The 18,535-nt window shown below is 40.0% G+C and overlaps 1 protein-coding gene across 3 annotated transcripts in view; it reads left to right on the top strand.

Moving 5' to 3' along the window:
* The window catches only part of ANKRD10 (ankyrin repeat domain 10), a 39,263-nt gene extending 26,169 nt beyond the window's left edge, over nt 1-13,094 (top strand). For all 3 annotated transcript variants that reach the window (XM_061626648.1, XM_061626650.1, XM_061626649.1), the window contains exons 5-6: nt 7,461-7,556; nt 10,810-13,094. In XM_061626648.1, coding sequence (XP_061482632.1) covers nt 7,461-7,556; nt 10,810-11,261 — 548 coding nt within the window. In that variant the 3' untranslated portion in view covers nt 11,262-13,094. The remainder of the gene's footprint in view (nt 1-7,460; nt 7,557-10,809) is intronic.
* The last annotated feature ends 5,441 nt before the right edge of the window (nt 13,095-18,535 follow it).

The raw sequence follows: 18,535 nt of genomic DNA, 5'->3' as shown, positions 1-18,535 counted from the left end.
CGTGTGGCATGCCCTCCTGCAGGCTGTGAAAATGCTTGGATTGAAGCCATCAGTAACAGCCTACATCTAAGAGGATTGAAAACCTGTATAGGGTCCAAGACAAAAGCATGAGTTCATGCATGTACTCCCAAACTCCCTCATTGAGGCAACTTGTAAGTTTAATGAGTTTTTGCATACAGCACCGACTGAAAAGGAAGATCAAAAGCTTGGTTCCATGGGTAGGGAGACTTACTTCACAACTGTGCTATTGTTCAGAGTTGCTAACTACCAAGCAAGCATGTTGCGATACTGGCTATTATTTGGAAGAAAGTCTGTTGGTTCTTTGATCTACTTCCTGGCAACAAGCACACTGTGGCCTCCTGGTTGGCAAAGCAGCAGGGTAACACCTCCCTCTACATGGTGGACTGTGGGTTGAGGTCCACGGCTACTGCGTAGGACACCTGGCTGTAGTAAAGGGCCTTCTCTTAGGATGCTAAGACTTGCATTGAGGATCACCCATTTCATGAGAAGAATTCATTCATCAAGACAACAGATGTTGGACCAGGAACAAGAGTTAAAGAATGTGGCCCACTGTATGGGTCTTGTGAGCCAGTAGTCCACCTTTTTTTGTACTCGCTAGTGTAGGTCTTCCTTCCCTTTACCTCCTCTCACTCACAAGCTTGAGGATCCTGTTAGGCATATGGAGTAATACTCAAAGTAGCCCTAAGGCAAATGTTGTGTGCAACAAAACTTTCTTCCCCTCTCCTCCCCCATTCACCCCCTAAATCTGTTCTGGAGATTTCCTCAACTCTCTGGAGCAGGCTTGGGGACAGTGGGGTGTGTGAGAGGGAAAGTCCTGTTGTACATGTGGAAGTTGTTCTGCTCACACAGTTTAGTTGAATAGTGGCTCTTATGCCCCAAGAAGATCACCTTGGCAGCTAAATTGAGGTTGTTGAGTAATGGCAAAGGAACTAACTCTAAACACCACCTTTGACTGCTTCAAGACTTTGCTTGCTTGATATTTCTGCCCTGTCTGCAGGATTTTGCAGAAGCCTGGGAAAAGATTACTACAGACCAGTGGACCCTTGCCATCATCAGGACTGGCTATGCAATAATTCATCTCTCTCCTTCTGGATGACTTTTATTGCATTAGCAGGCATTGTGTTTTAGCAAAGGAGTTTTTGGCACTCCCCTAAAAGGCGGTAATGGACTTGTTCCTATTGGGACCAATACCTGGAGGTACTTCATTCCTAAAGAGAGATTGTGGACATTGTCTTACCCGGGACTTTCAGTTTCTGAATGCCTTTGTCAGGCCCAAGATGTTTAGGATGGTGATCTTTTCCAGAATTCTGCACCTATTACAGCAAAGGGAGTGGTTTGCCTCCATCAACCTGAAGAACAACTACTTCCACATCAGCATCTAAGTCCAACATTCCAATTAGCCCTCAACAGCTGCTGTTTTCAGTTTCAGGACCTCCCATTTGGTCTGGGCATGGCTCCAAGGGTCTACAAAGTGTATGGCCTTTGTCAGAGCTCATCTACACCTGAAGGATAGGTATCAGTGGGTTTCCCTACACCACTGACTGGCTTCTCATGGCACCATCTTCGGACCACTTTTAGCCAGTCTCTTCTGTTAATTTGGTGATCTAATCAGGGTTTGAATTTGCATATTAGCAACCTGGTGGCTCAGGGAGTAAAGCATAGCCAGTGGTTAAGACCACAGACTCAAGAGTGTAACTGAAACAAAACAATTGATTTATTGTTATATAAAACTATTTATTTAAATAAATAAAATGTTGCTTTCATGTAGAAAATATTATGAACTTACAAAAAGACATAACAACGTCTACCACTTTTTGATTTCTAAGATTTTTGGAAATTCATTCCTTCATCCTTCTCTCCAGCTCCCTCTGTGTTCCTCTTCATTTTTGTCTCCCCTCAGCCCCTCTTTTCCTTCCACCCTATTTCTCTCTGTTACTCCAGGTTCGTTCTCACTCTGTTCAGGACCTTTTTATTGTGCCACAGCAAGTGTCCTGAGGCTTCTGTAGCCCTGTTGTTCTGTCTCCCATTTCTAGCCCAACAGACTGATTCAGGTTGGGCTGGCGAAAGGAGAGTGACTTCCCAACAGAAATATAGCAATATAATACTTAGAAAACAAAATGGATTAAGAAATGCATACAAACTATAATTACACTGGCAAAGCAACCAGAATTTGTTATTGAAGATTTGGCCTCCAGTCTAGTTGCTAAACAAAAAGTTCTGAGTTCATTAACATGATGTAACTTCTAGCATCTTAGTTTTTGCGATAAAGTTCATAGGACTTAGCCAGAGCTGTGGGCCAGGATCCTGATAACTTCAGGTAGGAAAGAGCACATGAAGAAGAGTTGGAGCAGAAACAGGGAGAGACAATTATTTGAACACCCTTTTTTATATTGATCTGGAACTAGACCAAAAGGATGAAAATTCCCAGCTATTACTTCATTAATGTAGGTGGGCTCATGTAAGATGTAGACTATGGATGTCCATAGTCCGTGTGGGGGAAAATGTAACCTGGACCCTCATTTCTTGGCCATTCTTATGCAGTTCAAAATGTTATGATTCCATGTTGCTGAGGTGCCATTGTTGTGTTCTTTGGGTTCTTTAACATCTTACTCTGATGTTATGATGCCTTTAAGCTTTATAGTTAGGTTTTCATAATTGAAAATGCCAAAGTCTGTCATTGAAATTCCGCAAGAAGCCAAGAAGCCCGCACAAAAGGGCGCAGAGTTGAAGTTTTTACATTCTTGCCTTGTAGTTCATTTTGATCCATAGTGGTTGTTCCGCTGTTTGTTGAAGTTGGTTGTTCCTTTGGTCTAGCAGAGCCAGATTAGCATTAAACTGGGTCTTTGAGAAAATGTCAAAGTTGTGCCTGGATCCTTCTCGTTATCTGTAGTTCATTTGTTATGTCCTTGACTCCATGCAGAGTCATGCATTCCTACCAAAGGACAATGCAGACACTATTATGTGTTTTGCCACCAGAATGGTTCAAACAAATACCATCACAACGCATACAGTACTGCACCTCTTACTTGCATAGTAGCCACTGCAGCCATTCTCTCATGCTCTGCTTTGTATGAGGCCTCTGACAAGTTTTGCTCACGTGCTTGTTCCTTACAGGGACCAGTAATCCAAAATGTTGGCCTTATCTTTCTTGGTCCACCTTGGGGTTCTTTGATGGAATCACCATCACAACTTGCAAGCACTGTATGCTTTCTACCTATTTTTCTGTAACAGGGTGGTGCCTGTGGCCATGGACAACATTACTACGGTTTACTGAGTGAGTAAACAAGAACACATTAGGTATTTTGCTTTCCATCTCTCTGAATCTGTTGTGTGCAACAAAGTGTAACTCAGGTGGTGATCAATCTAGCAGGGGATAACACCTTTGAGGACTGGTTCAGCAGGGCAGAGAATTGCTCATGTGAACAGTCCTTCACAATGTTAAGGCAATCTTTTATGGCTGGACAGTGGACATAGATGGCCTTGCTCCCCTGGACAACAAGAAATGCAAGCTATTTTGCAGTAGGCAAGGGATTTTAGAGAACTCTGTAGGATAGAGATGGGTAACCTTTTCAGAGGAAAAGATCACATTTCTTCAGGGGAAAGTGGCCAGTCACATACAGGTGGTAGATGGGGTCACCTCTCTCTCATTCACACACATGTGCGCAAGTAGATAGGGAGAATAGAGAGAGGAAAAGGAGAGATCAGGCTGAGGGAGAATAGGACCCTTGCATAGAATAACTCCTTATATAAGGAGGGTGGAAGTGTTTCCCCATGGAAATTACCCATTTCTTGCCTCTCTGCCTGCATGGTGCAGCAGATGCCCCATTTTTCCTTTGTTCTGAGAGTCAGTATCCAGTGTGTTTTCTCGGCAAGCCTTCCCCAGAGAGGGTAGGAGTATGTCTGGTAGAGCACCAAGTAGGTACACTACCAGCCATTCTCTGTATAATGGTGGTAAAGCTGGGTAAAACAGGGACACCTTTTTGCAAGCTTGGATCCTGTGCTTGCAAACCACTTTTTTCTACTTGCTCCCAACAGGAAGGGGGCAACCTCTTCCCTACTCTATTAGGGACGCTCTTTACAACTGCCAATCTAGTGGAACTCATGCTTAAAAGACACTTTCCTTTCTGACATCATTTGCAAGGTGGACCCAGCATTCATCTTTCCTTGCATGGGAAGCACAGCTCTAGCAGTGGAGAATTCAGCCGAGGGCAGACAGTTTTCTCGCTCCTGCAGATCACACGGAAATCTTCCTCAGGCTTCACGTGGCTCTCTGGACACCCACCTCTGCTCTAAAGAATACATTCCTTTACTTATGGTTGCAACCATTTCTTTTGCCTCCCCCTATCTCTATTGATATGCATTGTGGTCAGGATCACTTGGGATCAAAAACACTACATTCTGGTGACCTCTCGGTGGTCTCATCTATCTTGGTTTGCGATACTATAAATGATCTTGCATCACCATTTTTACCAGTTGTTGCAGTGCAGTGGATGGACTTTCTTGTCTTGGGACTGAGGAAAATCCCCACATTTGGACTTCTGCAACTCAGGTTTGAACTCTCAGAACCGCTGTCTATTATCTTTGTGAAATCATGGAGGTCTGGTGAAGTGCCGGATGACTGGAGGAAAGATAATGTTGTCCCTGTCTTCAAAAAGGGCAAGAAGGAGGAACTGGGGAACTGCAGTCAATCTGTAAGCACCTTGAAAGCAATGCAGTAATTACTAGGAGCCAACATGGATTTATGAAGAACAAATCCTGCCAAACTAATCTTATCTTATTGTTTGATCGGGTAACCTCCCTTGTAGACTGTGGAGATGCTGTGGACATAATATATCTTAACTTCAGCAAAGCTTCTAACAAAGTACCCTATGATATTCTGATTAGCAAGCTATCTAAATGTCGGCTGGATGGAACAACTATCAGGTCGATCCACAGTTGGCTCCAGAATCGTACTCAAAGAGTGCTTATCAATGGTTCCTTCTCAAACTGGGCAGACGTAACGAGTGGGGTACCACAGAGCTTGGTCCTGGGCCCAGTGTTCTTCAACATTTTTATTAACAACTTGGATGAGGAGGTACAGAGTATCAAATTTGCAGTTGATACAAAATTGGGGGGGGCATAGCTAATACCGTGGAAGACAGAAACAAAATTCAAAGGGACCTTGATGTTTGGAGCATTGGGCTGAAAACAACAGAATGAAATTCAACAGGGATAAATGCAAAGTCCTACACTTAGGGAAAAAAACCAAATGCACAGTTACAAGATGGGGGATACTTGGCTCTGCAATACGACGTGAGAAGGATCATGGAATTGTCATTGATCACAAGCTGAATATGAGCCAACAGTGTGATGTGGCTGCAGAAAAGACAAATGCTATATTAGGCTGTATTAACAGAAGTATAGTTTCCAAATCGCTTGAAGTACTAGTTCCCCTCTATTCAGCACTGGTTATGCCTCATCTTGAATACTGCATCCAGTTCTGGTCTCCGCACTTCAAGAAGGATGCAGACAAACTGGAACAGGTTCAGAGGATTGCAACAAGGATGATCGGGACTGGAAACCAAGCCCTATGAGGAGAGACTGAAAGAGCTGGGCATGTTTAGCCTGGAGAAGAGAAGACTGAGGGGAGATATGATAGCACTCTTCAAGTACATGAAAGGTTGTCACATAGAGGAGGGCTGGGATCTCTTCTCGATTGTTCCAGAGTGCAGGACACGGAATAGCGGGCTCAAGTAGCAGGAAGTCGGATTTCGACTGGACATCAGGAAAAACTTCCTAACTGTTAGAGCCATAGGACAATGGAACCAATGACCTAGAGAGGTAGCGGGCTCTCCGACACTGGAGACATTCAAGAGGCAGCTGGACAGCCATCTGTCAGGAATGCTTTGATTTGGATTCCTGCATTGAGCAGGGGGTTGGACACGATGGCCTTATAGGCCCCTTCCAACTCTACTATTCTATGCTTCTATGCTTCATTAAGGAGGTCCTTTAAGTATCTTGATGGCTGTTAATGAGGGCATCCCATGCAGCCAAATACATTACATTCCTGAAATTCACCAGGGACCACATCTGAGTTTCTTTGTTTTGAATCTGTTTCTTCCCAACACTGTTTAGTTGATAATTTTTCTCTTTTCTTTACACCCTTTGATAAAACAATTCCTAAAAGGACTTTGAAATTTCAGCTTGCCAAAGGCTTCCCCTACACTTACTTGGAGCTTGTTGGTAGTTCTCTCAGGCAACAATGTCGTTTTAATCCAAAGCAGTTGGCAACCTTCTGTTATCTCTGATGTCGGCATTTCTAGTAGCAATAATGTCCACTCACAAAGGAAGTGAAATCTACGTGCTGAGATCTGATCCCTCTGTACCTGGCTCTATGTATGGATATGGTGTTGAGACTTAATCTTTCATCCTAAAGGTTTTGTCCTCTTTTCACCTCACCCAACCCATTAACCTGCCTGTATTTTTCCAAATCCAGTATTTGACACAGAATGGGCTTTGCATGTTTTGGATGTCCATCAGGCCCTCTCTTTTTACTTGGATAGGACAAAGATGCTCAGAAAGTGGTATCTCTTGACCCAACTTTCTACTTGGTGGGTTTTGTTGGCAGTTTACCTCAGTAGAGCTCCTTGTTCAGGAGTGAATTGGATTTTGCTTCAGGAGGGCAGTGTCAGCCTCAGTGGTATTATTCTGAAGAGTTTTGATGTCAGACCATTACTTGGTCACAACCCTTCACTATTTGTCTGCCATTACCAACTTGATGCAAGAGCCTGGAAGGGCCATGCTCACCTCCTTAGCTTCATAGCGCCTGCCCTGCCTCCAGTAGATAAGTTTGCTATTCTGTTAATATATGTGACTGCACAGAAACAACAAGGAACAGGTTGCTATGGACCCGCTTGGTGAGGGGCAACCATGCATGACCCCTGGTTTACTTCCTCATGTAATTGTCACCACAGTGTTTGAGCACCCAAATAAGGCTTTACAGATGTGGTACTTGAAGCCCTTTGTGCCAGTGGAACCTCACAGTCATAGCATTGGAATACAACCCAAGACCTTCTGTGTCCAGAGCTTTATTTTCCTGACTCTTTTCCTCTTCTCTTGAAAAGCTAAAACCAAGTTCTGTGTGCTATGATACAGTTGCTGCAGAGAATGCAAAGCAACTCATATGAAATTGAAGATTTTTAACTATGTCCCATGCAACTGCCCCAAAATGCTCTTGCCCATCACAATTAACTTTTCCTCCTCCTTCCTTGTTATCTTAAATATACTAACTAGGCAGTTATTAAAGATATGGTTGAAATCAATGGGATGTAAGTTAATCATGACTAAAGACCCATTAATTTCAATGGGTTTACACTAAATTAAGTCTGGATCTAACCAATAACATTTTATTGTGGTTAAATAAGAAATATTCACAAATCTAAATATTTTTTTCCAAACAGGTCAAAGTTTTGGTGGATTAATGTCCATGACAAATGGAGGAACTGAAGATGACGTGGATAATATGCATGTTGATAGAGAGTTTCCTGTTATATCAGGTGGGAGTGGAGAGTTTCCTGTTAACCCCAACAACATTCAAATGATTGAAGATGCCAAACAGAAGAGTGGTTCTGTTGGACCCAAAGAGATTGAAATATACACAGTTTCTGCAATGCAGACTCCTTGTCGTTGCAAGAATCAATATGCATTTTATCTCTAACTTAATCTTATTGCACATATCCCAAAGTCTTAAAGCTATTTGTATTGCTAAAATACATTATAAGGCTTCTTTAACTAGCAAGATTATCAGTTTTGTAGAAGATGTAACACTTGCAGGAAGATATTGATTACACATCTAGATAGATTACTAGTGGTTGTTCCAGTTCAATTAAAGGCCTGCATGCCATGTGCCTTGTCCATTGGTGGTCATATTTGCTTCTTGAAATTTATAATTTGAGTAATGCAAGAATTATTTATTGTAATTAAAAGATAAAGTTGATTGCACTGCCTTAATCTGATCGGTGTATAGTATTGTAAATTTAGCTCAGCAAACGCTACCAGTTTTGCTTTGCAGTTAGCCTGTGCATTAAAGCAATGGGATGGATCCAGAATCAGATGTGTGGAAGTTGACTTCTCCACCCCTTCCTCAAGCAGTCCCCTGAAAATGCTCTGCTAGGGGTCGGAGACCCTACAGAATGAGGTGGGATGTGGAGCAGGGAGAAAAGGGCCCCCAAAAATTTAGTGCTTCTATCTGATTTTCAAAGATTGCACATCTGGAGGTGGGGGCATACCACAGCCAATCTCATTCAGCAGGGTCCCCTTGCCCTTGGAGCATTTGAAGGGGGCTGGGGAGGCTGCTGCAAGGAAGAGGGGTTTTAAGGGCAGCTGGAGATACATCCTTGCTCTTCATCACTTCAGTGGAGAAAGCAGCTTGGTGCATGCAAAATGTTTCATGTGCACAGAGTTCCCTCAACCTCCACTGGAAAGAATGCGGGTGACTGCACACACTGTTCTCTTCAACAAAGAATGCCTTTCACCCTACACACAGGATTCTGGATCAGCACAGATTTATCTTGCCTCAAGCTGGTAGCATACATATTTTAAAGGACTTATTGATGCAGTGTTGCATCTATTAATGTATATATTCATACTTAAGGGAATATTTCTGATCTGTTGTATACAGGAACATAATATGGATTTGATTATAGTCATTGCTGTATAAAATTATCGGGCAGGGGGAATTTAATAACCCTTGATACTACTTTTTAAACAGCAAGCTAATTGTAACTATATTGTTTTGTCTAAGTAACATCAATATAAGTGTTTATATCGTCACTGGAAACACTCCTACATAAACAAGAATCTTACACAAAGTTTAATAAAGATGCAGTTCTAGTCAAGTAAGGGTATTAAGTTAAGTCCAACTGAGTTGTTTCCATTATATTTGAATTAATGTATGATGCCCAACATTGCATAAAGAGACTTTCCTTTCATCTCTTCCCCTTGCCCCGCCCAAATCTATTCCAGAGTGTCACCCAGCCCTCCAAAGCAGATTTGGAGGGCTGCAAGGGAGAGGAGCATTTTTGCTAGCTGCCAGACACAATTTGATATTGCCCAATGATTTTGGGTGGTATCCAATGCAGCCCTCCCCAAAGAAAAAACCACCTTGCTGCAGAGGACTGAGGAATCGCCAAATATTGTCTCCCTCCATTCCACTGACGCATTGACTTGCCAAGCACAGATTTGCCTTTTCTTACGTGTGTGAGAGAACATAGCATATTTAACCAAATAGGTGGTTAGGGTTTTGTTTTTTAGTATTTTTTAATATTTTTATATCCTGCTGTTGCTTGTTGTCCACTGCATGTAAACGTTTACTTAAAAGAATACAACTAATGAAATAATATTTGTGGAAAAACTTTACCTTTTTGCACTAATTAGTAAATGTAAAGAAGAGACCATTGCCCTGTTATAAGATTTTTTTAAAAATAGTTCTCTGTACATTTTGCAATGGGTTTTTATGGCATTTTTGCAAATAGATTGTACAGATGCTTGAAATTCCACTCTAATGAAGAACACAGATTTATTCTGCGTTGTGTCTTAAATAAAGTTGATCTAAAATAACTACTGATCTTAAGACATGTTGCATAATCATTCTTGCATTTGCATAAGGCTTTTTATAATGCCTGCTTTACTGTGTGCTCAAATCTAACAAGGTAGAATTAATATTGAAGTAACCTTTACTGCTTCAAATTCCAGACTACTTACAAGTTTAGTTTCTGTTCCGTAGTATGGAGTTTTATATTCTAGTTTAGAAGTACGTCTAACATTTTCTTTATCCCATTGTCCAAAATATTGCTTGCAATTTTATATGATCCCTTCATATTAGTTGTAACTGTTAGAAATAGACTTAGTGACAATTTCTGTGCATCTTTTCTTAAAATAAATTTCCATTGTGTTCAGTGGAATTTATTTTCAAGGAAGTATGTGTATAGGACTCTGGCCTGAATGAATTAACATTTTGAGCATATGTTAGCTGGAAAAGCAGTATAGTAATACCTCAGTAAACAAATTAGATGTGTTCCTGGACATTACTTCTTTAACAGAAACGTTGGTACCAGAGGTAGTAATAACATGGGAAGAATAGGGATAGGCTCCTACACCAGCTCATAGATGGTGGGACAGCTTCAACAGAGGCTTTAAGGGGTGCCTACCTGGCACCCACCCACACCCCCTGCTTCTCCCTCCCCTTTTCCTCTTCTGAATCATATTGGATCTTTCCCTCCCCAGGCCTGGGAGGAAGCAAGAGATCTCTTTAATGCAAAGCAAAGGCACAATCTTGAAAGTTTATCTTAGCAAAGCAAAGACACAGTTTGGTTAGTTTCAAAGCAAAGATATAGGTTTGGCAGCTCATTGATAGCAAAGCAAAGACACATACTGATCAGTTTTGCCTTACAGCAAAGGCACAGGCTTGAAAGTTTATCCATAGTAAAGCAAAGCTGGTCAGTTTCACCTTTAAAAAAGTCTTTGTTGAATGAGATGGTTCCTGGAGGATTTGTTAACTGAGGTATTGCTATATACAAATTTTAATTACACATTTATATTGCAATTTTATTTTTAAAATGTATTTTCCAGAAGGCTCTTTTTAAAGTATATAAGCAAGCGACTTATTTCAGGCTTAAAACATGAGTCTTTACTGGGACAGGTTTGTTTCGACATTAATTTGGAAAACTCTTATTAAAAGTGTAGTAGAGTGGAGATAGCTTTTATTCTGTTTAAGTCAATTTGTGGTGACAGGTCTATTTCTTAATGCAGATATGAATTGCAGTAACTCCATATTGAATGCATTGACAAATGGACATATCGTCAATGGACATGTGGACTTCACTTCCTCACCTCAGCTCAATGGAATGAGTGCCAGGCATGAAGAATGCCTAACATTGATAGTACCTAATGCACTAGCTTCTGCTAACAAACATACAGTCAATGTTGGTGTTGAGGAACCACAAATGGTTATAAACACTGCTTCTGATATGTGCGGTTCTTTGCATCTGAATGGAAGCCCAAGTAGCCTTGTGTCAAACAGGCCGTCATGGGTGGATGATCTTGGAGATACATTGCACTATGGACATTACCATGGTTTTGGGGATACTGCTGAAAGTATTCCTGAACTTAACAGTGTTGTTGAGCATTCCAATTCTGTTAAAGTTGCACAGAAATATGATGATACTGTCTTGGGTACAATGTATCTTTATCATGGTTCCTAAGTTGCCAGCACCACATTTTGTGGATGTTAAACATGTTTTGGAAAAAAATACTACTAAACAATGTAATTTGGGGGGGGGGGAGGTATCATCTGAAGGATGCAGCAAGTAACAGTTTTTACACTTCATAGCCTTATGCTTCTAGTTTTGCATGCACAGGATGCATTAGTTATATGAATAGGTGCTTTTTCAATAGAATGTTTGGTCTTTTTTATGACAAGTTCTAGTTTTGTACTTTTTTATTTCTAAGGTATAAATGCTACTTTAGAAATTTTCTTTTCACTTTTAAAACTAAACATTGAGGGAAGAAGTTCATTTTTGATATTAGCAAAGTACAAATTCTCTGCTTTAAGATACTCTGTTAAGACTATGGTAAGCAATATCAGTGCCAGCTATGACTATGCAAGGAGTGGGTGGTGACAGTAAAAAAAAATGATGTAACCTATTTGCTTATTTCTCACAAGAAGTTGATTTTCTTTTAATAAGTTAATAAATTAGCTACTTAAAACACAATAGTGATTGGATAATTCTTGACATGCTTTATTTCATACAGTTATAATTTGTTTTGTATTATAAAATTGGGAAAATAAATTCCTAGTATACAACTGAAAGCAGAAACTGTGGGGTACTTTGTTACTTTTGCTTTGCTACAGACATGCATGCTATCTTACCATAGCTCACAGAATGGCATGTTGGCACTGTTTTACTGTGTATGTGAATGACAAAAACTGTTACTCGTTGAAATGTCTGGTCAATATATTTCAGCTTCACGTTTTGTTACATGTTTAACATGGACATATTTTCTCTTTTTTTAAGAGGGGGAAAATACTGCTTTGAAATGTTACATATTTTCAGCCTAAAGTAGGGGCTGTGTTGTTGTTTTAACCAAAATTCAATAGAAATATATTGTTCGAAGGGTGAATAGATTTTATATGCAGAATATGTACGTGTGCACTGCAAAAGCTTTGTAATATTACTTTTATGATTTTGGGTAAAATTGATGGATGAAGAAAGTGTTGAACTAAAAGCAAACTGTTAACTTGTGTTTGTAACTTTTTGTTTCTAAAGGGACCTTTACAAATTGAATTTAAAATAAACATGCATCTTGCATTTTAGTTTAGTATTTTTGTCCAGCGGCAATACCTGTCTTCTGTTTGTCATTTGGATGCTAAAAGCATTTCAGTATGACATGAGATTAAGTGAAATGTATAGGTTACTCATTTAGTTGTAAAACATATAGTTGCAAGAAGCCATTTATGGCCAGTGTCTTGTTTCTCCTCCATGAATTCTTTTCTCTTTTGCAAATGTTGAATTTATATCTTGGCATTCCTGCATTTATTCACATTGATAGGTGATAACTTTTTTTAAGTAGCTTATATCTGGCTCCATGGTTCCAGCTCAAGGTTTACTGTCTCTAGCAATTAGGATCAAAGTTATTAGAGCACATGGATGCAATTAATCAAATTCAGCATTTATTAAGGGAAGAAAGTTTTTTTAAAAAACTACAAAATCCCCTGTTCTGAAATGAAATGCTGCACAGCACAGTAAGGGACAAAGCTGAAATAAAAAAATATTGTGACAATGTTGAACCAAAGAGGGTCTTAATGTAGATCACTAGCAAAATGTCATCCTGTATACTTTTGACTGAAAACATGCATACACATATGCACACACAATCTGAGAAAGACCTAAAAGCTATTTGGGTAATAAATATCTTTGGTATTCAGTACTATTATTAAAATTGCTGTTGTGAATTATTGAAAAACAAATAAGCTTCCAACTTCAATATAGTGAAGAATATCTTGAATTGTATTGTTTTCCTGAGAATAAAAAGGATTAGACTCTGTAATCTTTCTGGATTTATGATTTTGTGAATTTTTTACTTTGATATACAGTATGCACATAGAGCAAAGCATGGAGAAAATGTAACAGTTTTAAGATATTTAGGTACCTATTCCCAAGCAAAGCATTCAAATGTATTTAAGAGTCATTAAATCACAAAAACAATGCATTTAAAGGTGGTGGGAAGGAATCTTGTTTTAAAGTATCACACTATAATTTAATACTGAAACCCTATTAGCCCAACTAATATGTAAAACATAGACATATTGATGCCAGAGCAGGGACCCACTTTTAACCCCTGCTGCTGATGTAATTTTTTCTTGCAACAGCCCTGTGCTATCTGCAGAGAAATATCAACACAGGAGCACCTTCTCAATTGTAGGAGCTCTACACATTCAGCACACTGTTGTATAGGGGACCAATTCGCACAGAGCCCCCTACACATAGACAGGTGCTCATCCTTCGTAATTTCTCTGCAGATAGACATGGAGTAGGACTTTTTAGCTCCACTGCTGTGATTTCTTCTTGCACCAGCCATGTGCTATACATGGTTATGTCTTACACATGTACCCCATGAATAGGGCTATAGCCTAAGTAAAAAAAAACACTAATATTCTGTCACTCTGAACTATGAACAACATAGATAGCTATCTTGTATATGATTAATAGAAAACTGGTGTTATTTCACATCTCATGTACTTGATTCTCTATACTAATTATACAGCCACAAGAGTGGCTGTATACTATACCCAGTAGGGATTTTTTGCGTTCTACCATGTTAAATGAAAATACCCACACACACACCTTTCTGGTGCTTTGTATAGTCCCAATTCAAAACAAAAACAAGTCTTATACTGTTGGATTCAGAATCGCTTGCTCTACAACTCAAAAGTTTTCTTGGTGATACACACCCCCCCCCACGGAGAATTCACAGGTTAAAGTGAAAAACAGGAGAGAGAAAAACAAGCCGTTTGGACTTATTTCTTGAGAAGTTCTCATAATCTGTTGTCGTTCATTAAAACTCAGACATGACTGTAAGGTATCTCTAATCAAATCCCTGAGCTTGCGCCAAACACAGACCTTCATCTTCAGTAGGTTTAAAGTAAAAAAACGGCATGGTTTGTTTTTAATTAATAGATTAAAAAATGCATTACCGTGGGTGATAACGTCATGCAGGCGCAGTAGAAACCAGGAGTTATTTCGTTTTGCTCCCCCTCCCCCCTCCCAGTTACTTGGAGGAAGCAGGGGAAGTCTTCTGCTCCTGTGATTGGTGGACAACAGACATGTGACTCACACTGGCCTGCTCAGCATTGCTCTTCCCTTGTGCTCTGTGTGAGGAAGCATGAAGGAGAGAGAAAAATTGGACGGTGGAGGGAGAAAGCCAGAGGGCAAGGATGATGGAGAAGGCAGCAGCGGAACAGAGGTGAGTGACAGTGATGTGTGTGTGTTCCCACCCCTGCTGTCTCCCGCAGCCTGCTCTTTCTGCTGGCTCAATCGCCCTCCTACCCCCTATCCTTAAATGAGTTTATAAATGATAAAAGCTCAAATACTTTTTGTTTGCAGTATGTGTGGCTGTTTGACCTGTGCTTATAACATTGTTGTAGTTATTTAGAGATTGTATGAGACTCTTTGTAACACTTTAATCCTGAATTTAGCTCTTGGTTAATTATCTCTCTCACACACCATATGCTCAGAGGCACATGTTACCAAATTCTTCCAAGCTACACAGGATGTGGGTTGGACTGTGAAAGACCAACCCAAATGGTGTTTGCATTTTGACCAATTTGTAGGGCATTACAATATCTCAGAGAGGAGGTCAGGTCTCCTGCTCCCCTGGTGCATTCACTATAGCTACCCAATTTCCCTGCTTTTTAAAGTTTGAAAGCAATAGCTGTGGGCTACAGGTACATTCTTAAACCTCAAGGTTTTTTGCCTATTTGTGAATTATAAACTATTCTCCAAACATGGATCTTTATGTAGCTAAAACAGCACTATACATGCACAAGAGAGGATGTAGCAGACCCAAAGGTTTACAGAAGTATGGAAAAACTTGGGGCATTTTTCTTCTAAGGGGTGAAAACTACAAAAATGGCCCACTGAGGACGCTGCATGCTCAGTGAACATGGAATACTGGCCAGCTACTAAGGGAGAAAAAGGAAATTGGGGTGGGTGGGTGCAGGAAATGAAAAGGAGTATCCTGAAAGAGGGTATCTGGCTGCCTGGAACCCTGAACAGAAGTACTCCACAATTTCGTTGCAAAAGAGAATAGGCAGGTGGGGCCTGCATCTGATAAGGCTTGCATCTAATAAGTATGAGTTCTGTTTGTATCTTTTAAGACACCAGTGCTAAGCATATGTACTGTATTTAGAAGTATCAGTTTCAGTGGAGCTTTGAAGTAAACTGTTTATGGTTGAGTTCACAAGTGGGCTCCGTGCAACTTAAACAAACCCCTAAACATAACTGACGCTCATCAACGTCTTATCGTGGGTAGAAATTATTGGATGATCTGTTTGGATCGCCTGGGCAGAACATAAATATTAATGAAGCAACCAATTTTACTTCATCATAATAGCTGCAAAAACTAAAAATAGTTTCTACAAAAAGCTTTCAGCTTGCACTCATGGCTGATGTCTAAAACTTCAAAATCTTGTTTTCCTACCATTTGTCATTACTGATGTTATGTACCTTCAACAATCTTTCCCATGAAAATGACAAATGTTAATGTCATTTGAATTATTTTAGAACTATTCTACCCCAAAGGATCCCTGAAAACAACAAAATCAAGACTTCACCTAATTAAATAAGTTCACACCCTTTCCTCACTTAAATGTGAACACTAAAGGCCAGCCCGTAGACATGCTAGAGTTTTAAAAGAGGCTAGAGTTTTAACAAGTGTATGCAATGGGATGGGTTTAAATAATTAGGAAGCAGTCACTTGACGGTTTTTCTCTTTGTCTTTGCTAACTAATTAAATCAGACTCGCATCTACTGTTAACATAACTTTGGTGGATGTTGAAGATGATAATGGGACACTTGGAAGAACTAGGTGTTTTTAGAATGATGTGTTTAAGCAGATTGTGGCGTACTAGGTTACAACTAACATTTTATTTTTGTGTGGAAGAGATCATGAAGCTAGTGCAGCTGTTACACCAATTTCATTGTTTTACCTATCTTCTATCTGAATGCTTTTATTAAGTTCACCAACTTTATTTGCTGTCTAGTAGGCCTGGATACTTACTTTGAGTGTAAGAGAAGAACAGACAGGATGATTCTACTGACTGCACGGTTTGGGGTTTTGTTTTTTGTTTTTGGCTTTGCTAACTAGTTTGCAGTTAAAAACAATTCCTGCCAGATGGTTGTAGATAACATATTTCAGGAAAAATATGGGACAGTTCTCCCTCCACACAGAGCCTTCTGACCTTGCCTACTGGTTCAAAGAGGAAAAGACAACATACCTTCTCTAGACCAGCATTCTTCAACCATGGATCCCCAGATGTTGATGGACTGCAACTTCCATCATCTCTGACCATGCTATCTGGGGATGATAGTAGTCCAACACCATCTGGGGACCCAAGGTTGAAGAACAGTTTTTCAACAGTGTTGAAGACTGTGCCATTAACCAAAAAGGTTCACAAATAATAACAATCTATCTTTGTGCCACATTTCATGTCTCCCTCCTATACATAAACATAGAATGTTGGAAGCAATACTAGAGAACCACCCTATAAAATAGATAACTTATTATGGTCACAGACCAATGAAAATTAATAGAGGGTAATTAACATAAGGAAACAATATTCAAAGGGAAGCCAACATAAATTTTCCATCTGTTCCTAATATGTATTAATGAAAGAAAAACTCAACTACTTGCTCAGTAACATAACAGCCATCACAAACAATGAGATACAAGAATTTTAGTGGGTCTTCTGCACAGAATAAAGGAAGAATCAGCTTCCTTCTAGGCTCCTTACTCCAATTAAAATGTTTAAAACAAAACATGGCCCACACATTCTACTTCTCCAGTCTCACAGGGACAAGATGTTCCTTAAGCGGAATCTTATTAAATTGGCCAGCTAGCAAAACAAGTCAGAACATTAAAATAACTATGCATAAATAATGTCCTGTACTTGTAAATAGTTAAATGTCTGCAAGCGTAAATAGTTAAATGTCTGCAAGCGTAAATAGTTATATGTCTGCAGGTATAAAGCTCTGACAACTCCATCACTGAGAATATTACAAATAGTAAAGAGCAAGACTTGATGCAATTCTCAGATTGTGTAATGTAGGTCTTTGGATAAGGAGCTGAAGTTTCTTTAGAGTATAACTATCAAAAGCGGGGGGGGGGAATCCATCATTATTATGAATCCACTGGCTTACAGGAATCGAAGAGCAGTAAGTGCAAAGGCAACCACCATTTCAGGTTATTTAAGCATTACATTCAACTGATTGTATAGCCACTTCAAGATATACAGTCACATTCCCCACACAGAACTGTAAGCCCAAAATCTTTCTAAGGAAACTATTGAAATCTTTCTGGTTGAGAGTTGAATCATTTCACTGCTAGAGGTTTCACCAACACCATCCCAAACTTCTTTAGCACATTGCAATATAGGTTTGTTGTGCATAGCCTGCACACCGGTTTAGGTTCCACTTCTATAAACGCTGATAAAATTTCTGTTCAGTCATGAAGCTTGACTGGATGGTCTTGGGGAAGTCATTATGGGGCAAGTCCTCCCTATCAGAGTTGCGAAGCCTGAATGAGAGAACCCCACTGGCTGCTCTGAGCACCTGGAATTAAAGGTGGAAAATGTAAAAACTGGGTGCCATGTAGCACCAAGAAGATAGTTATCCCTTCAAGCGATGTTTCACACTACACGTGATTATTTCCCAAGATCACTAGCTCGCTGCAGTATAAAACTATGTTGCTTTTTGTAGCTTAATCTTCAATGTAGCCAAGATCAGACCTTGGAACTTTCCTGCCCCTAATCTGAAATAGTGCTCCTTGAAAGCAGTTTCTTTGCCGACATTCCAGCTCCCAGCCAGAACTACTGTCTGTTGCTTTGAGTTCACTGACATGACATATAGGAAGAGCACCATGTGTGTTCTATCATCCGGGATGCAACTGGGGGAAAGGGCTTGTGGATCTTTATTTACAACAGTGGTGGACAAACTATGGCCCTCAGATGTTGATGGACTCCATCTTCCATCAGCCCCAGCCTTGAATAAGATGTTCCCTAGTGTGCTTCTAAATATCAAAGCAGCAGTTTTGTATATGAACCAATCATATTAGAGAAGGGGGAGTGTCCTAATTGAAATTCCACATCCACAGTTTGATCTATGAGGAAAAATACACTGGAAGCTCTATGATTCTTGTATGGCTATTTTACTCAAGAAAACAATATGGAGGTGGGGAAGGTAAAACCCCTCCTCTGGTA

This window comes from Rhineura floridana, chromosome 5 (genome assembly GCF_030035675.1).
Source record: "Rhineura floridana isolate rRhiFlo1 chromosome 5, rRhiFlo1.hap2, whole genome shotgun sequence".
Taxonomy (NCBI): Eukaryota; Metazoa; Chordata; class Lepidosauria; order Squamata; family Rhineuridae; genus Rhineura; species Rhineura floridana.
This window is presented reverse-complemented; position numbering and strand designations above follow the sequence as displayed.